General features: G+C 45.2%; 1 protein-coding gene across 5 annotated transcripts in view; it reads right to left on the reverse strand.

The window, feature by feature from the left end:
- LOC122108583 (NACHT, LRR and PYD domains-containing protein 1-like) overlaps positions 1-21,764 on the reverse strand; it is a 49,782-nt gene extending 28,018 nt beyond the window's left edge. For 4 of the 5 annotated variants that reach the window (XR_006147599.1, XR_006147598.1, XM_042680573.1 and 1 more), the window contains exons 1-5: positions 21,635-21,764; positions 20,891-21,058; positions 17,572-17,733; positions 11,001-12,606; positions 2,147-2,317 (exon numbers count right to left, since the gene is read on the reverse strand). Coding sequence is in view for 3 of the 5 variants with exons in the window: in XM_042680573.1 (XP_042536507.1) it covers positions 2,147-2,317; positions 11,001-12,606; positions 17,572-17,733; positions 20,891-21,050 (2,099 nt within the window). In the remaining 2 variants the exon portion in view is untranslated. Of the gene's footprint in view, positions 1-2,146; positions 2,318-11,000; positions 12,607-16,201; positions 16,270-17,571; positions 17,734-20,890; positions 21,059-21,634 lie in introns of those variants that run through there. The other variant, XM_042680574.1, reaches the window with a different exon arrangement.
- Positions 21,765-22,749: the final 985 nt, after the last annotated feature.

Raw genomic sequence — 22,749 nt, forward strand, 5'->3', positions numbered from 1 at the left:
AGCCCCACTTCTGACCCTTTTTGCTTTGTTCAGGCGCCGGTCCCCTGGCCTGGTTCCGGCCCCAGCCTGGAGCGCGCTCGTTAGGCCTGTGCTAATGTGTATACCACCTTGGTTATGCAGCCTGGAGGACACAGTTCAAATTTCTTCTACTGTTGGTAGTCTTGACCCAGGGGCACTGTTCCTGGCTTGAGCATTTAAGCTCCCTTCCCGGGGCGCTCTTGCTCTGGCCTGGTCAGCAGAGTGTGCTCCACCGGCTGGTGGGGCTCTCGAACAGTTCCCAGTTTTAGTGGGTCCTGTGGTCCGGGTGTTGGGGTAGGGAGTCTAGGTCAGGGTCTGGGGATTCCCTCCAGCTCTGGTCTCCCTTGATGGATTCCCTGTCCCCTGATGGGTACTCACCCTGTAGGTCGTCAGTTGTTGTTGCAGTCCGTCAGTTGTTGTTGCAGTCCGAGTTCAGTTGGGGTGGTTGCGGGCTGGGTTGGGCGGCCCCCCGCCGGGTCGTTGCGATCGCGATTGGGCAGGTGTTCTGCGGACAGGTCCCTTTGTGGCGCTGCTTGTGCCGGCGGCTTTGGCGGGATGGAGCCTCTCCGCTCCGGTGGAGAGTGATGGGTGGGGTGGGATCCTCCTGGAGACTCCCGGCTGGTAGGTTTCTCTGTTCCTGGCGATCTGCTGTTCTGCAATCCGGTACCTGGTGATCTGCAAGCAGCCCCCTGTGTCTCTGTGTCTCCGGCAGCCCCCGCCGGGCCGGCTGGCCGGCGGCTTGGCGCACTGCCGCGCGGCCAGTAAAGGTTGGGGGAGGGGTCTTCGCTCTTCTCTGTTCTGAAATTCTTCTTTTCCTCTCTTTCTTTTTTTGTTATTTTCCACCTCTGGTTTTTCTCTGAGTGTTCGTCTTTTTGTTGTTGTCGGTCTCTTGGGGAGATTAAAGGTTGGAACTCGAACTCTCTTTTTGGTTGGAGAGAGCTGTGGCGTTTCCCTACTGCCCCGTCGCCATCTTGAGAACTCTTTGAGTGGTCCATTTTAGATGTCATTAAAAGACTTTTTTTTTTTGGTCGGTCGTGGGGCTTGAACTCTGGGCCTGGGCGCTGTCCTTCAGCTCTTCAGCTCAAGGCGAGCGCTCTACCACTTGAGCTACAGCGCCACTTCCTAGAAGACATTTGGAGCCTGTTGAGGTGGCATTGATGAGTGCCAGCAAGATCATGGACACTGTGTGAGAGGATCTTGGTATTAACTGAAAAGATTTCTGACTGTGAGTAGAGGATCCTGGATGGAGCAAAGGAGAAAGCAGGTGCTTCTGGTGGGAGAATGAACACAAAGTTGGAACCATAGCTGTGTGTGGATGACCCTGGAGACCACTGCACTAAATGAGCCTGTAAGTGTGGAAGCAAGGGAATCTTTTAGACTGGATACAGAATTGAAGCTTCTGCCACTTACTGAGAGAGAATGCATGAGAAGAGGAGGATCATTTTTATGGATCTATGGCCTGTACAATCATTGCACAGGGGCTGGTGCTAAGAAGGTCCTGTGATTGTGGCTTAATGTCTGGAGTCTGCCATCTTTGACAGCAATGTTTGCATTTTTGTTTTGACATCAAAGTTCAAAGGGACAGTGGGATCTCTGGTCCTGTGTGATCCTCTCTCTGGGTAGCTCCTTTCCTTCCCTGTGTGGAAAGAGCTCTTAGCCATTATTTCCCTGAATCCTGGTGTCACAGGGTCCCAGCCAGCCTTCTGTAATGCTAACACTGTTGCTAAGGTGCCTGTTTTTAGCTCTGTTCCCAGCCAGCCCTGATGAGATAGACTTTCATTGAGTGAAAACATTTTATTGAAGGTTAGAATGCTTTCTAACTACTTTATACTAACCTATCACCCTAACAACTGATTGTAAATAGGGCATGAGGCTGACTCCTTACTGACAAAGAGCATGATCAATGTCACAGTTTGGGTTAGAATAAAAACCTGAGCAGACCAGCCCTCCTCAATATAGGGAGACAGACAGTGCACCCCTCTGTGCAGAAGTAAAGAGCCTAAAGGAAATCTCCTTCAACTCATGTATGTCTGTTTTTCCTTCCACCAATACTGAGATGAGGTCTTACTCTCAGCCTTTGCTTTCAATATTCCTCCTTCAGGGAGAACCCAGCCACACCCTGACTCACCTCAAGGTGTGCAGGTGGCAATGTGGGTGTCTCAGTGTGTCACAAAGACTCTGCACTGCAGAGTAACTCAACAGGTTTCCACTTAGGTCCAGCTCCATCAACCCTTCGCTGTCCTTGAGTGTAGAGAAGAATACTTTCCAAGATGTGTCAGTGAGGGGGGCCCGTGTAGACCTAAGGGAAAGAGAACATGAGGGACATAAGCTGCATGCAGAGTGTGAGGTCCACAGCCCTGCACAACAGAGAGGGCTCTGTTCCCCTGAGCACTAGGCCTCCTGGGCAGTGCCATCACCAGGACTGACCAGGCCTTCCACTTTCCCTTCTGTCCCCTGTTCCTCATCCCCTCCTCTGTCCAGGTCCTTGATCTACACCTTTTAACATGCGTCCCGAATGCTCATTTTGTGTTTGCTTTGGCTGCAGTCTGATGTCATCTGTTTTTATTCATAGTGGCCCACACAGGGGGATCTGAAAGAGAGGGGGAGCTTGGTAATTAGGACCACCTTCCTGCCTTCCGTGCAGGTACACCTGTCTTTATTGGCAAAGAATACTAGAGCCTCAGTAGCTAGAAAGAAAAGGAAAAGATGGAAGAGTTGCTCTGAGGATGACTGTGTGATGGTATCTTGCAGCTGATCTTATGTACTGCTGTCCATGCTGGTTTGCCTGGACCTTTCCCTTCCCAGGATGGTGAGGTTGCAGAGATGACCTCAGGAGAGAGCTGGCAAAGGGGAAGGTGTAGGAGCAATGTTTCCATCCCCAACTGGAGAGGATGAAGGCTACACCTGAGAGTGATAAATAGACTCTGCTATGTGTGACTTCCATCCATTTACACACAAGGCTAGCAATCTTAATGTGTTTCAGACTTCAACCATTGAAGTTCTATTCCAAGTTGCGGAATGAATTTTATTTATTTTTTTGGCAGATATTTCTACTTTGACATCTCAATAGCTGCCACTTTGACCCAATATATCCCAATATGTTCCATACGCAAAGAAGAGCAGAGAGTAGGGGATAAAATTCTAGAGCAAACACTTCGACTGTCACTTGGACTTAGTCTCTTCTGCTTCCAAAATAAGAAGTGCTTCTGTCACTGTAGAGCTTCTGTAAAGGGAATATTTCAGAATCATCAAAATTCCTAATGTAGTTTGAAGCTGTCAGAAGAATAAACTTCTGTATTGTACTCCTATAATCTCAAAAAATCAAGAGGCAGGAATGGGAAGATAATAGTTAAGAAGTTAGCAAGAGGAAGTGGCACAGTAGCTCAAGTGGTAGAGCGCTGGCCTTGAGCTGAAGGGCTGAAGGACAGAGCCCGGGCCCAGAGTTCAAGCCCCATGACTGACAAAAAACAACAACAACAACAACAAATCCTAAACTCCAAAACATTGTTTCTTGGGGAGGGTAAGGGAAATAACAAAATGTTGAAATAAGGATACAGGTTGATCCATTGTGGCAATGAGATGTGCAAGACACTGTGTTGAAGATGAACATTGGGGGGGGGGGGGGGGAGATGTAACAGTAGGGAAACACCTGCAGCTCTCTTCAACCAAATAGAGGTCGGGTTTCAACGCTGCATTTCTTCAAAAGACCAACAACAACAAAAAGGCAATTACTCTGAAGACACAGGAAGTGGGAAAAAAAAAAAGAAAAGAAAAAGGAAAAACTCCAGACCCTACACAAAGACAATAAAGTAGGAAGACCCTTTCCCCACCCCTTGCTGCCGGCGGGGCTCTGAGCTGAGCCTCCTAAGCGACCCGGCTCAGGACCCACCAGGGACCACAGAGCCGCAAGCATCCCAAGGCTCCTGGAGGATTCCCAAGAGCCAGTGCCGACCTGGAGAATACACACAGAAAACTCGGACGGCAGAACCCGCACAGAGACCTCTCCATGGCGCATAGCCTTGGCCCGGCCTGCGCGCAGCCCAGCCCTGAGTGGCAGCTGGTGACCACCCCAGATAGGCAGCACACCGCCTCTCCACGTCGGCCTGCGGGAATAGCACAGCCCAGCCCTGCTCTGGGCCAGGAACGTCTCCAATCTCTGCACCAGCCCGTGGGAACAGCCCAGCCCAGCCCGGGGTGGCAGTGGCAGCTGCAATGGGACAGCAGCGGCGGCAGCAGTGGTGAGCGACCCTAGACTCCCGGCCCTGCATCTCTCTCTCCTAGCCCCCAGAAGCAACCCAACCCAATTCGGGGCTGCAGTGACTGCGGCGGTGGTAGCAAAGGATCCCAGACTTGCAACCCCAAACTCGCTGCGAGGCCCAGCGCCTCCCTGCACTGGCTTGCATAAGTGGCCCAGCCCAGCCCTGGGGTGGTGGCCGTGGCAGCTGTGGTGGGGTGGTGGCAGCAGCTACAAATGACCCTAGGTCCCTGGTGCCTCTCCCCGCCTCCCCCACCCCTAGTCCGTGGAAGCAATCCAACCCAGCTGGGGATGGTGGTGACTGTGATGGGGACAGCAAACGACCCCAGACGTGCAGTGCCATGTGGTGCCTCTCTACACAGTCTCGTGTAAGCAACCCCAGCCCGGAACAGCAGCGGCAGCAGAGATGGTGGCAGCAGTAGCAAAGGACCCGAGACTCGCAGTGCAACCCTGCCCCTCCCTGGCTGGCCCGTGCAAGCAGTCCAGCCCATAGCGGGGCAGCAGCGGAGAGAAACCCCAGACCCATAACACCAAACGGGACAGCATAAACAGTGGTAAAGGCTGTGAAACACAGACCCAGCCTGCACCACCACCCAGAATAGCCCACTTTCATCTCAACAAACAGGGAACACAATGTTGAACAGCAACCTACAGTGCACAAGACCAGCGATCTGCCACAGCACCGCTGGACAGCGCCTAACCAATACCAGGATAAGCAGGAACCCTAGTCATCTTCACTGCCTGCCTCTGACTGGTCAGGATCTGAGTGCACACCCCAGCAGAGGGCAGAGTGTGTCTGCCCACCACAGACTAACAGGAGTAAGCCCTATGTGAGTCAGACCAGCAGCTGGAAAGCAACTCCTCCCACAACAGATCCTCCGCCCAGGTAAAATGCTCTCAACCAGCCCAGTGCCCAGAGCAAGCTACATCAATTGATCCAAGAACAAATCCAGACCCAAGCAAAGGTAGCCACCTAGTGACCAAAACAATCAGGGCCTGTAATTGGTCTCCAACAATTCCTGAATCCATATGCAAAAATCCCAGCGAAAAATTACAAAATTCATCAACAGCCAAGACAGTAAACCAGACTCAAAGGCCAGCAACCACCCAGGGGAGAATGCCAGTGGAAACGAAAAAGAAATGGAAGACAAACGCTACATCCAAGAGATGATACAGGGAATGACTCAAGAATTAAAATGAGAAATAAATCAGAAATTTAAAGAACAAAGGAACGAACTATCAAAAGAGATCCAGGGCTTCAAACAAGAAATGCACTCAAAAATAGATGCAGTACACACCTTGCTAAAAGATGAGATTAATACTCTATAAATTATAAATGGCTCAATCTCTTCCATGCAAAATTCAATTTCCTCCATGCAAACCACAATGGAAGCCACAGTTAATAGAATAAATGAAATGGAAAATAGAATATCAGATAGTGCAGACAAATTGCAGGCACTGGAAAAAGAAGTGATGGATATGGAAGAAACATTCAAAACATGCCAAAGGGAAGCCCAAGAACAAGCAGATAGTGCCAAGAAATTTAACCTTTGTATACTTGAGGTGGACAAAGGGGAGGAATACCAGAATAAGGGAGTGCAATACTTATTCAATAAGATCATCACTGAAAACGTCCCCAGTCTTAAAATGAGAAAATCTTACCTACATAACAGAGGCCTACAGAACACCTAACAAGCAAGATCCCAGGAGGAACACTGTAAGGCACATTATAGTAAAAATGCTAGGTTTTAACAAGAAAGAAACAATCTTGCACGCAGTAAAAGTAAAGAAGGAGCTATACTACAATGGAAAAAAAAAAGTACAATCACCGCAGATCTTTCCACACAGACACTGAATGCAAGGAAAGCCTGGAAAAGTACCATCTGAGCCCTGAGAACCAACAACAGCCAGCCTAGACTGGTATATCCAGAAAAGCTAGCATTCACATTCGAGGGAGAAACTAAAATTTTTAATAGTAAAGAAAAATTAAATGAATTCATAAATAATAAGTCAGAATTACAAAGAATATTAAGAGTGGGACTACAATCCAAAGAAAGCATTCAAGAACAGGAATCCAGACCAGATAGATGTCGTTAGGAGACCAACTTAGTAAACACAGGAGGAAAGGAAAGAAGAAAAACTTAGGAAAGTATAAAATGACAGGAAATACAATATACCTCTCTATAATAACCATAAATATTAATGGACTCTGTTCACCAATCAAAAGAAAAAGAACAGCAGATTGGATCAGAAAACAAGATCCATCAATTTGCTGTCTTCAAGAGACTCACGTCATAGCCAAAGATAAAAGCAAACTCCAAGTGAAGGGATGGAGAAAGATCTACCATGCAAATGCTCCCAGCAAGAAGGCAGGAGTTGCCATTATGATATCTGATAAAATAAACTTTACACTAAAATCACTATGAAAAGACAAAGAAGGTCACTATATAATAATACAGGGAACAATCCAAGAAGAGGACATCACCATTGTAAATCTATATGCCCCAAACATTGGCGCACCCAAATATGTTAAGCAACTACTCTCAGATTTACAGGAAATACAATAATACTAGGAGACTTTTTTTTTTGTCGGTCATGGGGCTTGAACTCTGGGCTTGGGTGCTAGCTATCCCTGTGCTCAAGGTGAGCACTCTACCGCTTGAGCCACAGCGCCACTTCCTATTTTTTTAGTGGTTTATTGGAGATAAGAGTCTCATGGACTTTAATGTCCAGGCTGGCTTTGAACCATAATCCTCAGATCTCAGCCTCCTGAGTAGCTAGGATTACAGACATGAGCCACCAGCACCCGGCATTAGGAGACTTTAATACTCCACTGCCACCAAAGGACAGGTCCACCAACCAAAGAATTGGCAAAGAAGTCTCTGAATTAAATAATGTCATTTCTCAAATAGACTTAACTGACATAGCAGGTTTTCCACCCAACAACAACCCCAGTAGACATTCTTCTCAGCAGCCCATGGAACTTATTCTAAAATAGATTATATCTTAGCTCATACAAATAATTTAAGCAAATATAAGGAGATTAAAGCTGGGCGCCGGTGGCTCACCCCTGTAATTCTAGCTACTCAGGAGGCTGAGATCTGAGGACCTCAGGATCTGAGGATCAAAGCCAGCCCGGACAGAAAAGTCTGTGAGACTCTTATCTCCAATAAACCACCAGAAAACCAGAAGTGGTCTGTAGTTCAAGTGGTAGAGTGCTAGCCTTGAGCTGAAGAGCTGAGAGACAGCATTCAGGTCCAGAGTTCAAGCCCCATAACTGACAACAAAAACAACAACAACAACAAAGAAGATCGAAATAATCCCCTGTATTTTATCTGACCATAATGGAATCAAACTAGTTCTCAACAACAAGGCATACAGTAGAAAAAAATCAAACACATGGAAATTAAACAGCACACTGCTGAGCAACACAAGGGTCACAGAAGACATTAAAGAAGAAATTAAAAAGTTCCTACAATTCAATGAAAATGAAGACATATCACAAAGAAACCTATGGGACATAGTGAAAGCATGCCTGAGGGGCAAGGTTATTGCTCTCAGTGCACATATCAAGAAAACAGAGACAGACCAAATAAACAATCTCATGATGCAACTAAAACTGCTAGAGACACAAGAAAAAGTTGAACCTAAAGTCGCTAGATGGAGTGAGATAACCAAAATAATAGCTGAAATTAAGATAGAGACTAAGAAAACTATAAATAAAATTAATAAAACAAAAAGCTGTTTTCAAAAAAAATCAATAAAATTGATGGACCACTAGCAAGATTAACTAAAAAAAGAAGAGAAGAGACCCAAATCAATAAGATTAAAGATGCCACAGGAAAAATTACAACAAACATTCAAGACATCCAAACAATTATAAAGAAATATTTCCAGACTCTATACTCACCAAGGAAGGAAAATCTAGCAGAATGGATGAATTTCTAGAGAAATACAAACTGCCCAAACTGAACCAAGAAGAAATAACTAACTATGCAATAACCTACAATGAGATAGTGAGATAAAGGAAGCAATAAGAAACCTTCCCACAAGGAAAAGCCCAGGACCAGATGGATTCACTACGGAATTCTGTAAGATCTTTAAAGAGGAACTAATACCCATACTGCTCAAGCTCTTCAGAGAAATAAATGCAGAGGGCGTAATCCCAGACTCATTCTATGAAGACAATATCACACTCATCCCCAAACCAGGCAAAGACCCAACCAAAAAAGAGAACTACAGACCAATCTCTTGGATAAACACAGATGCAAAGCTCCTCAATAAATTTTTAGCCAACAGAATCCAGTAACATTTCAAAAAATCATACATTATGACCAAATAGGCTTCATCCCAGAGATACAGGGATGGTTTACATCACATCAACAGATCCAAGGTGAGGAACCACGTGATTATCTCCATCGACGCAAAAAAGGCTTTTGATCAAATACAACATTCATTCATGTTAAAAGTTCTGGAAAAAAATGGAATAGAAAGAACATTCCTTAAAACAATAAAAGCCTTGGGGCTCAGTGGTAGAGTGCTTGCCTTGCATGCATGAGGCCCTGGGTTCAATTCCTCAGCACCACATGAGCAAAAAGAAAAAAGCTGGAAATGGTGCTGCGGCTCAAGTGGTAAAGTGCTAGCCTTGAGCTGAAGAGCTGAGGGACAGCACCCAGGCCCAGAGTTCAGGCCCCACGACCGGACCCCCCCCCCCCAAAAATAAATAAAAGCCTTATATGACAGACCAATAGCCAATATCATACTTAATGGGGGAAAACCTACAACCAATTCCCCTAAAAATAGGAACAAGGCAAGGATGCCCACTCTCTCCTCTCCTATTCAATATAGTTCTGGAATCCTTAGCCAGAGCAATAAGGCAGGAAAAAGACATTAAAGGGATCTGCATAGGGGAGGAAGAAGTTAGACTATCTCTTTTTGCAGATGACATGATTATACCTTAATGATCCCAAAAGCTCCATCCCCAAACGATTAGAACTTATAAATCACTTTGGCAAAGTAGCAGGATACAAAATTAACCCACAAAAATCAGTCGCCTTTCTGTATACCAACAATGTACAAGCAGAAAGGGAAATCAAGAAAACAACCCATTCACAATAACCTCAAAAAAATAAAGTAGGAATTAACCTAACCAAAGACGTAAAAGATCTATTTCATGAAAACTATAAAAGCCTAAAAAAAGGAATAATAGAGGATACTAGGAAATGGAAAGATCTCCCATGTTCCTGGATAGGTAGAATTAACATCATGAAAATGGCTATAGTGCCAAGATTGATATACACGTTCAATGCAATTCTCATTAAAATCCCAATGACGTACTTTACTGAAATAGAGAAAACAGCCCAAAAGTTCTTATGGAACAACAAAAGACCTAGAATAGCCAAAGCAATTCTAGGTAAAAGAAACAATGCAGGAGGGATCACGATACCAAATTTCAAGCTCTACTATAGAGCCATAATAACAAAGACAGCTTGGTACTGGTACAAAAAGAGACCCAAAGACCAATAGAACAGGATAGAGGACCCAGATATAAATCCACATATGTACAGTCAGTTGATATTTGACAAAGGAGCCAAAGAAGAATCATAACCTCTTCAACTATTGGTGCTGGAAAAACTGGGTGGCCACATGTAGAAAAATGAAAGTGGACCCTAGCCTATCATTATGCATTAAGATCAACTCAAAATGGATTAAAGAGCTTAACATCAAACCTGATACTCTGAAACTACTGCAGGACAGAGTAGGAGAGACACTTGAACTTATAGGCATGGGCAGGAACTTCCTGAACAGAGTCCCAGGGTCACAGCAAATTGGAGAGAGACTGGACAAATGGGACTACCTTAAAATAAAAAGTTTCTGCATAGACAAAGAAATAGTAACCAAACTAGAAAGACAGACAACTGTCAGACTTCTCAGTACCAGCATTGACATGCTAAGAAAATAAATCTGATTATAAGATAAAATGTAAAGGCTAGCTCAATTTCCCCATAGAAATGTATAGGAAAAACAGTAGATAGATATGTTTCAAATCATTCATGATAGAATTTTGGGTGATATTAACTTTCACCTTGTGCTTATTTATATAAGAAATATCTATATCTTGTGCTTATTGATATATTCTTATTATCTACAAGGAACATTTTGTTATATAAAATTGCCTTAACAATCTAAATACAAAGCCAGATGCTGGCAGTTCATCCCTCTAACTTTAGTTACTCCAGAGGCTGGGATTTGAGAATCACAGTTCAAGGACAGGTTGAGCAGGAAAGTCTCAGGGAGGAGGGACAGCAGTACAAGGCAGGGCCAGCCCCATGGCCCCACATTCAGAGGACCTCAGGAAAGACAATGGGAGTTACCTTGAACAGTTAGAAGCCACTGGTAGCCGGGCGCTGGTGGCTCACACCTGTAATCCTAGCTACTCAGGATGCTGAGATCTGAGGATCGCAGTTCAAAGCCAGCCCAGGCAGGAAAGTCCCTGAGAGTCTTAATTCCAATAAACCACTAAAAAACTGTAAGTGGCACTGTGACTCAAGTGGTAGAGGCACTCGCCTTGAGCTGAAGAGGTGAGGGACAGCGCCCAGGCCCAGAGTTCAATCCCCAGGACCGACAAAAAAGAAAAAGAAAAAAAAAAAGAATCCACTGGGATCTGCTTTGGAAACATATGGGACCCACAGAAGAACAGGAGAGCAGGGCCGGTTTGGATACTCACAGAACTACCCCAGAGGGCCTCCCTGCATCTCCTGGCCATCCACCTTCACTCAGCTGAAGCCTCTTCATGTGTCTGCAGAGCTTAAGGCAGAAAGTGACCACCAAGAGCTCCACATCTGTCTGGATATATATCCTTGTTTCATTAGCCCATCTTAGTGCAGATGATAGGATTCGCTCATTCTGAGACTCATATAGAAAGTGAAACATCTCCACAGAATATGGCTGCTGTAGAGGGTTCTCCACTTGGATCCAATCCCACATGTGCAACAACCTCAATCGATGAAACTTGCAGGTGAAGATCTTTTCCAGCACATCTACCACCGGTTCACTTAAAAGACCAAATAGGAAGTTTATGGTTGGTGCCACCAACAGATAACTTCTGTCCCCTTGTGTTAATCTTATTATATCTGTGAAACAGTCAGGCAAGTCAATGCCCCCCTCCTCATCCCACAAGATGAAAGACATTGCTGCAAAGAATGCCTGGAAACAAGAATGAAGGAAGCTGTAGAACTGAGACTGGCTGTGTTTTTGAAGAACACTGATCTCTGAGAAAGTGATAATGATGGTCCTATCTACTCCACACTTGCTGAGGTCATCTACACTAAACAAAGTCTTGCTTTGCCAGATGCCCATAGTAGCCAGAGTGCAGATCTTCCTGATCTGGGTTCCCAGGAGCTGAGCTGGGAGAGTCTGGACAAGGTAGTGCAGACAGAGGGCTGTGGTGGTCTGGGAGGTGAGTGGAAGGTCCTCCCCCCGCTTCATCTGCTGCTTGAGGCATGTGCAGACCAGCCACGACACCCAAGGCACCAGACACAGAGTCAATAGTGCGGGGTTTGATTCAACCAAGCTAAAGGCTTTGAGTGCTTGGCTCTCCTTTGAGAAATACTTGTAGAAATACTCCTTCCTACTGGACTCAGAGAAGCCCAGGACTTCCACACAACGGGGCTGCTTTAAGAAAGGGATAAGCTTCTGTAGAGCTGTGGTCTGAGCTGTGATGAGCAAGGAAGCTTCAGGAAGCATGATTCTCCTCAGCAAACTGCACACCAGTGTGTGAACCAGCTGAGGCTGGCTCCAGTGCAGACAAAGATATGATTCCATCCCCTCTGCAAACAATGGTAGTTCATCCACACCATCGATGATGAAGAGCAGCTGCTCTGGCCTCGTGAGAATCTCCTTGAGGTGGCCAGATGAGTCTTTCATGATGACCTCTTCCAGACTCAGCATCTTGTGTTGGTCTAGCTCCTTGCAGCTGATGCAGAAGATGTGCTGGAAGTGGTCCCTGTACAGCTGACCTTCCTCCCAGGCTACCTTCACCTGCCTGGCCAGAGTTGACTTCCCAATTCCAGCAGGTCCATACAATATAACTGTTTGAGGTTCTTCCTGGGTACTTGGTCCTGGGCCAAATAAATCTCCAATGTCAATTAAATGTCCTACTTCCTCCATTTCATTCTGATGCCAGTTTTCCTTCGGGAGGAGTTCCTGGCCTCTGAGATGAGGTTTTTCTAAAAGTAACAGCTGGGTGAATTTTTGTTGCAAATCCTCATTTTTCCAGAAATGTGCTGGGCTGGACTCCTCTGTCTTCAGATTCTGGAACTTTTCTTTGGTTCCTAAGTAAAAGAGGAAGCAAAGATATATGTTATAATTGATTTCATTCATTAAACAGCAGAATGAATTTAGGCACTATTCCAACCACATCATTTGCTGGCTGCAGAAATTGGGGGAAATGACAGAAGACAAGTGACTAGAGTAAGTGGCTTTTTCCTCACACATACATTCTGAACTCTGTTATTCTCTGTTGCTATGAGAAACACCTAAAAGAGACACTCTGAAAGAATGAAAGCCTTCTTTTGAATCATAGTCTCTGACATTTCGGGTTAGATGTCCTTGTTGTGTTGGACTTAGGTGAGACCAAATATGACAGCAGCAAGAATGTATGGTCTAGGAACATGCTCAACTTATTTCAGCCAGGGAGCAGAGAGAGACAGGAAGGGGGCGAGACTTTAACTTTCAAAGGCATGGCCTTATGTTCTGCCACCTCCACCCAAGCCCCACCCCCTCTCTTTGTACCACCTGCCAAGAATGCTATCAGGTTACAAAGCCATCAGTGGTTGAATCTACTGGTAAGGTAGGAGCTCTGATGACACAATCACCTATGTGTCAGGGAAGGTGGTATCTTTAGTGCTGGGCACCATGCTTCAAGGCACTGGACCTTGGGCTGTGCAAACTGTGGGCCGAGCAGAATTATTCTGTGTTTTAAAGAAAAGCCTGTGATGTTGGGTATTGCAGAGAGCAAGGGAGAGAAGAGTGCCATTGGGATGTAAGGAGAGGTGAGCAGCTTAAGCCCTCTGATGATACCTCAATAGAATCTTTATTCAGATCTTTATGCAAGGGGATTTTTGCGTAGAACCTGAAGGGTACCAATTTTGTACTATGGAGTGGAGGTGACTGCCACGCCTACTCCGGTGGAGTCTGCTTAGCATGGGAAACCTGCTTTCAGACCTGAGAATGGGGCTTCACAGAGACCTATCTCTGAGAATGGGACTTCACTGAAGTCTACCTCAGAGAACGGGGCTTCAAAGAGGCCTACCTCCTGGAAAGGCTGGCAAGCCCCTGGGAAAGATGTGTTTCTGTTCTTGTTTTTCTTTTCTTCACTGTATAGGAGTGCCTATTAATCTTTTACTGTTTCTGCTGCTCATTGTACTTACTCATGCTCAACGTTCCCTTATTCAAGGCTCTTTCTTAAGAGTGTTGACGACTCCAATATCTGATGAGTGTCTTAAAAATATGACTAACTCACCAGAGTTAAGTGCTACTCTGAAAGCCCCTCTTATGGAGGCTAGTAGACAAGTCATAAGTAAATATAAAAGTATTGGGAGTTTCACGACGTCATTTCAGCAGAAGGAATTGTTTGTAAGAGATTTACAAGAAGCTGTAGGCGCGGCTAGAACAGAAAGAATGTATGGCAATTGCTGAGATAACTATTTAGGAGGAAGAATTTCCTGCTACTCTCTTTCATTTACTAAGAGACTTGCTAGATGTAGGCCTCCTTGGTGTTTACTATTAAAGAAGGAACAGGAAAGATCTTATGGGACAGTTAAGGCCTCTATAGAAAAAAGTAATGGTTAATTGGTGATAAACATCGAAACCCATTGTATTTCTTAAAAATAGAGGTAAAGCCGGAAACAAGTGCCTATCAGGCGACCAGCTGGTGACCACCCAAGAATGAAGCCCTGCAGCAAGATTGTGTAACCTTTTGCCCTTTCTCATGGAGACTTTTGCTATAAAAGCTTGTTATCCTCTGCATTAAATCCCACTCAGCATCCACTCCTCTTGTGTGTGAGTTGTCTGTTTGCCATCTCCCCACCTATTCCAGTTCCTCCACTAGGTGTCCTCCGTCGTCCCGACAGAGCCGGTCCGCAGCAGGTGACCTGTAAAGGGATAGCTCCTAGGAAAGAAGGTTTAGATGTGGATTCTGAGACACAGGGGAAGAAAGATTTATTCCTGGGCCCTGTATCCTTCCTCTTCAGTTTCCCACCCCAGGTCTCCAGGTGTACTTTTGGGGATGCAAAAAGTATACTTTTTGGCATGACTCTCAATCCAGGGGTCTCAGCCCAGCCTAGAAGGTCTCAGCCTTCTAGTTAAGCTCAGAAGTGTCAGGCAGCCTTGTTAAATTCCTCTGTCTCATTTCTGGGGATGTCTGAAGGCTTCAGGGTTCAGGCACTCAATATTGCTGAGCCAGGTGGGGGTGGAGAGTGGGCTATGGCAAGGAGACATGGCAGCAGGGAGAAGGAAGTAGAGGAAAGGGACTGAAGATGGGGTTTTTCATAGTATTTAGGCCTCAGCTGAGACCAGCCTCCACTTCCTCGCTGACAGCCTCATGCAGAGTGATGGTCTCAGATGCTGCTGGGAGTCCCCACACTGGTTCTGCATGGCTCCTCTGTGTCATTTCTATCCCTCTCTGAGCCTTATCTCTTCCATGAGGGGCTATAAGCTTCCACCTTCCAGTAATGCAAATCATAATAAGAGCTTCATTAAATGCTTATATTTTGTTACCTTGAGATTTTTTTTTTGTTGTTGGTCATGGGGCTTGAACTCTGAACCTGGGCGCTGTCCCTCAGCTCTTCAGCTCAAGGCTAGCACTCTACCACTTGAGTTACAGCACCACTTCCGGTTTTCTGGTGGTTTATTGGAGATAAGAGTTTCACAGACTTTCCTGCCCGGGCTGGCTTTGAACAGCGATCCTCAGATCTTAGCATCTTGAGTAATTAGGATTACAGGCATGAGCCACTGGCGCCCAGAGAGATTTTTTTGGTTAATGTCTGCACACAGAAGTCAGTTCTGAGGCTTGCAATTAGTACCTCATGCTCTTTTTTAGTTGTTACTGAAGGCTGGTGCTCTACCACTTGAGCCACTTCTGGATTTTTGGTGCTTAATTCAGGTAAGAGTCTCATAGACTTTGCTGTCCAGGATGACTTCAAACCATAGTCCTCAAAGACCAATTATAGGCAGCAAGATTTTTAAATTAGTTTTTTAAAAAAATAGTAGCAATCACAGTGCACACACACACACATATACACCCATATATGCACACACCAAACTCATCCCTGTAACCAATGCTTGAGATAATGAGCTTAAAAAGAGAAAATGTTTCTTTTGGCTCATGGTTTTGAAACTTTGAGTCTATAACAGACAGGCTCATTGCTTTTGGGGGCTCTCCTGAGACAGCACATCATGGCAGCAGTGTATGGTAAAGCAAAAAGTGCTCCTCTTGAGAGCTGCACTTGAACCCAGGGCATTCCCACTCAGTGCTCTTCAGAATGGCAGCCTCTCCCCTCTGAGATCCATATTTTGGGGTATCACATGGGGGCCTTAAAGAGGGTGTGGAGTTTGGGATCTATTAAGGGTCCTGCAGTCAGCCTGCTAAATCCTGCATAGGGTCGTGACTCACTGCTCCCTTGAAAGAGCAGTCTACATCACTGCCTGAGAAGTGCCTGGTAGGAGAGGTCTGTGTTGCTTTGGGGAGAAACAGTGGGAATGAATGGGGGCTTTTTTTTCTTATTGACAGGGACAGTGAATTGATGATGGCTCTGCCTGGGCTTGGGTGCACTACAATATCTGGCTCATTTGATGGAGAAGTGATGGACCAGGTCCTGGTCTGCCGATCGCCAACCTGGGTCACCAGGACACTTTTGTGCCACTCACCACTCATGAAGCCAGGCAGGGATCCCACATTCTCTTCAGGAATGCTAAGTTGAGCAGCTGAAGATGAAATAGCCCCAACAAAAACTCCTCCTCCTCCTCCTCCTCCTCCTCCTCTTTCATCTCCTCCAACTCCTCCCATGTTTTCTTCTTCTTTAATAATATCAGGGGATAAAGTAGAAAAATGATAGGCTTTGAAAGCCATGTGTGCTCCTGTCAGGGAATATTTGAGAATATTCATGGGGAGTTAATAGTGAAGGGAAAAGGAAATCAGAGGATCCAAGTGTGCCTGTTTCCCACTCTGTATGATCACTCACTGCAAGGCTCTCACTGACATCATTTCTCTTAGCCTGGTAAACTCCACTTCATCATTCTAAACCCAGCATTGTCAACTCCAGAGAATCAGCCAATTGATGGTATTGGAAGAAGGGAAGGGACAGGGATTAAGTTGGCATTTGGGAATGGATAAAAATATGGAAAAGGAGTAAGCAGAGAGAACTCCTGTGCTTAGGAAGGATAATGGGAAAAGAGGATTGGAAGGGGCATGACAGGATGGAAGAAAGAAAGGATGGAAGGATGGAATAATAGGAAAATGGAGGGATGAGAAAATATGGATGAGAGGATGAGGCATGGAGTCCACAGAAGACATAAGGATGGCCACATGGGTGGAGGAAAGAATGGTTTGAAGGATGAGGGGTTGTAAGGAGAGTTGCTATCAGGAGGATGGAGTGATAGAAATGTAGAGCTAGGAGAATGGAGGAAAGGGAATGAGGAGCACTCCTCTATACTACTCAGATTCTTTCTTCTTTTTCAGTAGGATTGCTGGGAAAATGGGAGCAGCAGTGCTGACAGGAGGAGAGGTATAGGAGAAGCAACACTGAACATGGTCTCAGAACCCAGGAGAAAGCCCAGTACTGCCCATTGCATGCTCCTCTGAACTCTCTTGTTCTGGGGCCAAGATATTCAAAACAGGAAAGTCAAGTCATCCAGAGGAAACAGAAATCAATGGCCAGTGAAGGGGTGGAGTCAGGACAGGCTTGTAGAGCAGCAGGGGCACACAGCCAGCACACTACAGCATCACCATCACTCAGAACCTGCAGAGAGAGCCAGGGCATGGATGTTACAGCAAGGGAGGGTGGCTGGGCCCTGGTTCTCAGGATGGAAGGTCCTGTGTCTGCCAGGGCAGTTCCTCAGTGGAACACATTGGGATAGGTGCCTTCGTTTTCTTGTTTGATATCAACTGTGCATGAATTGTGCCTTTGCCTGGGCTTGGACACACAACCACATCTACCCAATGTGTAAGGAGTCTGGGTCTAAGTCTGCTGATGACCATCCTGAGCCACCAGGCATGAGGACACATTCGTACCACTCACCTTTTCTTGTTGAACAGGGCAGAGACCAGGCAATGTTTTCAGGAATGCTTGATTGAGCAGCTGAAATTGAAAATGTCTCATTTTCTCCTCCTCCTTTGTCTTTTACTGTAAGATCATGCGATAGAGCCGAGATACAGATCATTCTGCCAGCCATGTCTGCTCCTAGAAGGGTGGATTTGAGGATATGAATGGGGATTCCATAGTGAAGGAAAAAGGGAATCAGAAGACCTTAGTGTTGCTGTTTTTTTCTCTCTCTAATCAGTCACTGCAAGGCTCTCACTGAGATCATTTCTCTTGGCCTGCTAAACTCTTATTTATCATTCAAAACCCAGCATTTACTTCTGCAATGAACGTGGTTGTGCTGGTGACTTCAATGTGGCCTAGTGTGTGGTCAATTGGATAAATGCCCAGGAGTGCGATTTCTGGCCTTAGAGAAGCTCTATATTTATTTTTTTTTAATTTTATTTTGTTGCAAAGATGCTGTACAGAGAGGGATTACACTTACATGAGTAAGGCAATGAGTACATTACTTGTCACACATTACTTGTTACCCCTTCCCTTGTTGTCCCACTATCCCTTCCTACCTCTACTTCCCCCCCACCTGAAGTTGTAAAGTTCATTTCCAATATACTGTCTTGTGAGTATCCTTGTTGCAATGGGTTATCTGTGTCTTTGTTTCAGTGTTTTGTTATTCCCCTTCCCCTCCCCAGATCAGACAAGTGTATATACAAGATGCAGGGGACCAAAATCAAGTACAGTGACAACAGGGGATATGCCATAGGGGAAAGAACATACAAAGGAAATAGCAACAACAGAAAAATCACATAGTACATTTAAAACAGTAAGAATAAAGACATACATCCTGTGTCCATATCTTGGGGTTCATTTCACTTAGCAACACCTTATATGGTCATATGTGCATGGCTTTTGAGCTCTTCAGCTCAAAAGATTATCCTATATGTATACTAGCTATTGCAAATAACAGAAACCTTGGTACTTAAATTTCTTTGGGACTGGGTTACTTCACTTAATGTGATTTTTTTTTTGCCTTTTCATTTCCTAACAAGTGGGGCAGTGTCATTCTTTCTGATGGAAGCATAGAATTCCACTATATGTATGTTTGTGTATGTGTGTGTACATGTATGCATGTATGTATATATATATGTATGTATATATATACATATATATATCACATTTTCTTGATCCACTCATCTACTGAGTGGCATCTGGGTTGGTTCTATATCTTAGCTGTGGCGAATAATACTGCGATAAACATAGCTGTGCTGGTAGCTTTAGTATGGCCTTGTTTGTGATCATTTGGGTAAATGCCCCAAAGTGGGATTGCTGGGTCATAGAGGAACTCTTTGTGTAGTCTTTTGAGGAACCTCTATACTGTTTTCCAGAGTGGTTGAACAAGTTTACACTTCACACTGCTTTCCAAAGTGGTTGAACAAGTTCACATCTCCACCAACAGTGTAGTAACATTCCATTTTGGCCACATCCCTGCCAGCATCTGTTAATGTTAGTTTTCTTGATAATGGCCATTCTAACTAAGGTGAGGTGGAATCTCAATGTTGTTTTGATTTGCATTTCTTTCATGACCAGATGTTGAACATCTCTTCATGTGTCTATTGGCCATTCTTACTATTTCTTCTGAGTTTTTAGCCCATTTAGTAATTGGTTTTTTTTGAGGTTTTGTTTGCGGGGGATGGCTTAATTTTTGAGCTCTAAGTACATTTTAGATATGAGGCACTTGTCTGATGCATAGCTAGTAAAGACCTTCTACCAAGAATGTGCCTATAAATCTATAAGTAAACATAATGGATGGTGAAAAAACAAAAAATTACACTTGGGCATTAAGCAGAACTCCCAACATTCACACAGTGAAACCAAAGGAGGATATTTGTAGGAGAGTATCACAGGAGCTTAACGTTTATGTATATATGATTATATAAAATGATGTTTATCAAATGAATTCCAAGAAATGGAAACAAGAGGTGTTTTTTCTTCTGTTTTTCCCCTTTTGTCACTGCTTTTGATTTCTTTACCCTTTGTCTTGTATGTAAGTTTATCTAATTTGGAAAGGGTAATGGGAAGCACAGAAATGATGGGACAAAGGATGAACTAATTCAGCAGTGATACTTATTAGACAATGAACTATACAACTTGTAGGGGATGGGGAAGTGAGGGAAAACTGGGAGAAAACAAGAGAAAAGATGACACTGTTCAAAAGGAATGTACTCATTACTTCACTTATGTAACTGTAGCCCCTCTGCACATCATCTTTATAATAACAATAAAATAAATTTAAAAACTCAGCATTGTCAGTTCCAAAGCATCAGCCAATTGATGATGTGGGGAAAAGGGAAGGGAAAGGTATTAGGTGGGAGAAAAAGCCAAGATTTTGAGGTGTGGAAATGGGTAAAAATATGGGAAGGAGGGAGCAGAGAGGACAACTGTGCTTAGGAAGGATAATGGAAGAAGAATGGGATAAAAGAAGCTGGAAGAATGGTGGGACAGAAGGATGAGAATAGGAAGATGGAGGGACAAGAAAATGTGGATGAGAGGATGAGGTATGGGGACCATGGAAGACATGAGGATGACAACTTGGGAGGCAAAGGATGGACTGGAGGATGAGGGGTTGAGGTGAGGGGGGATGGCATCAGGAGGATGGAAAGACAGAAAGAAAGAGCGAGGTGAATGCTGGAAAGGGTGATGAGGCATATCATTCTTCTGACTGCTCAGATTCTTCCTTCTGTTTCGGTAGGACTCAGGATATTGGGAGCCACAGCACTGACAGGAGGAGAGCTGTGAGAGAAGCAACACTGAGCGTGGCCTAAGAGCCCAGGTGAGAGCCCAGGACTGCACATTGCGGGTTTTCTCAGCACTCTGGCTCTGAGACACAGATATTTGAATACAGGAAAGTCGAACTCTAGAGGAAACAGGAGATTACTGGCCAGGGAAGGGAGGGGTCAGGACAGGCCTGTAGAGCAGCAGGGCACACAGCTAGCACACCACTTCCTGCCCTGTCTCACGAACCACACAGAGTCTGCAGAGAGATCCAGGGCACAGACTCTGCAGCAAGGGAGGGCTGGTTCTCGGGATGTGAAGGCTCTGTGTCTGCCAGGGCAGCTCTTTGGTGGAACACATTGGGATAGGTGCCTTGGTTTTCTTGTTTGATATCAATTGTGCATGAATTGTGTCTCTGCCTGGGCTTGGACACATAACCACATCTACCCAATGTGTAAGGAGTCTGGGTCTAAGTCTGCTGATGACCATCCTGAGCCACCAGGCATGAGGACACATTTGTACCACTCACCTTCTCTCACTGAGCTGAGCTGGGGCCAGATGCTCTCTTCACCCATGCTGGATCGAGCAGCTGAAACTGAAGCTGTTCCATTTTCTCCTTCTTCTATTTCTTCTTCATCTTCTGATGGATCAAGTAATGGAGCAGAGCTACGATAGGATCTACCAGCCATGTCTGCTCCTGGAAGGGTGGATTTGAGGATATGAATGGGGATTCCATAGTGAAGAGAAATTAGACTATCTGAGTGTTGCTGATTTCTTCTCTCTCCAGTCACTCATTGCAAGGTTCTCACTGAGATTGTTTCTCTTGGCCTGGTAAACTCCTACGCACCATTCACAACCCAGAGTTGTTAACTCCAGAACATTATCCAATTGATGGTATTGGAAGAAGGTAAGGGAAAGGGATTAGGTGGTAGATAAAGCCCAGGAGAGAAAGTTTGAGATGTGAAAATGGGTAAAATATGAAAAAAGAAGTGAGCAGAGAGAATTTCTGTGCTTAGGAAGGATAATGGGAAAAGAGGGATGGGATTACAGAAAATGGAAGACGGGTCCGAAGGAAGGATGACAGAGTCAGAAGACGGAGAGACAAGAGAATGGGGATGAGAGAATGAGGCATGGAAGATATGAGGATGACAACATGGGAGGAGGAAAGGAAGGATTGGAGGATGAGGGGTTGAGGTAAGAGGGATTGCTATTACAAGGAAGGAGTGATAGAAAGAGCAAGGAAAATGCAGGAATAGGGATGAATGGTACTCACTCCTCTATACTGCTTAGATTCTTTTTTCTCTTTCAGTAGGACTCTGAGACATCTGAAGCTGCAGAGCTGGCAGGAGGAGAGGTGTAGAAGTAACGCGGAGTGTGGACAGAGCCCAGGACTGTGGATTGCTCCTTTCCTCAGACCTCTCTGGCTCTGAGGTGCAGATATTCGAAAACAGGAAGCAAAGACCTCTAGAGGAAACGAGATTATTGGCCAGGAAGGGGGTGGGGTCAGGACAGGCCTGTAGAGCAGCAGGGGCACACAGCCTGCACACCACCTCCTGCCCTGCATCACTAACCACACAGAGCCTGCAGAGAGAGCCAGGGTACAGACTCTACAGCAAGGGAGGGTAGCTGGGCCCTGGCTCTCAGCATGGAAGGCTCTGCGTCTGCTCTGGCAGCTCTTCAGTGGAACACATTGGAGCTGGGACAGAAAGCATCTTTCCTAGCTCCCATGGTTAGGAAACAATCCCAACCCCTTTGCTTAGGCTGCCATACTAAGAGAGGGCCACTGAGGTGAGCCACCGATGGCATGGTGAACAGGGTTGGCTGCTGGACATGTGCACAGAAAGTGAAGCATCCCTTCGTAATAATCTCAGGGAAACGCCCCAGCTACACTGAACAGCCACATCATTACATATGAGCACAGCTAACTTCATTTCACTTCTTTGTAGTGTGGTTTCCTTTCTGTGTTCTGCCTTGCTTTGCTTCGATGAAACCACATCATCTCCATAGACAGTAGCTCATGCTGGGAACTCAGCTTACAATGTGGGCCTAGCGTTGACAGTTTGTTTTCAATTCATCACATTTTGTCCATGGCCCCAAAGAGTCGTGTCTGTGTAATAATCCAAAATGCATTTAATCCATCTCTAAGCATCTCTGAAGTCTTCCTAGGTCCAATGGTGTTCAAATGTCGAAGCACTAAGATGCTTCAAGCACTGGGGCATACTTGTAGCTTACAGTCTCTAGGAAGCAAAAAGTAAGTAACAGACTTCCAAGATCAAAGGATACAGAGTATACATTCCCATTCCAAATGAGCGAAGTTGAGATACAGAAAGGGATGACAAAGCAAGGCTGGAATCCAGCAGGGAAACATTTGATCCTGTGTCTACACAC

Source organism: Dipodomys spectabilis, unplaced genomic scaffold (genome assembly GCF_019054845.1).
Source record: "Dipodomys spectabilis isolate Male_0828 unplaced genomic scaffold, ASM1905484v1 ptg000062l, whole genome shotgun sequence".
Lineage (NCBI taxonomy): Eukaryota > Metazoa > Chordata > Mammalia > Rodentia > Heteromyidae > Dipodomys > Dipodomys spectabilis.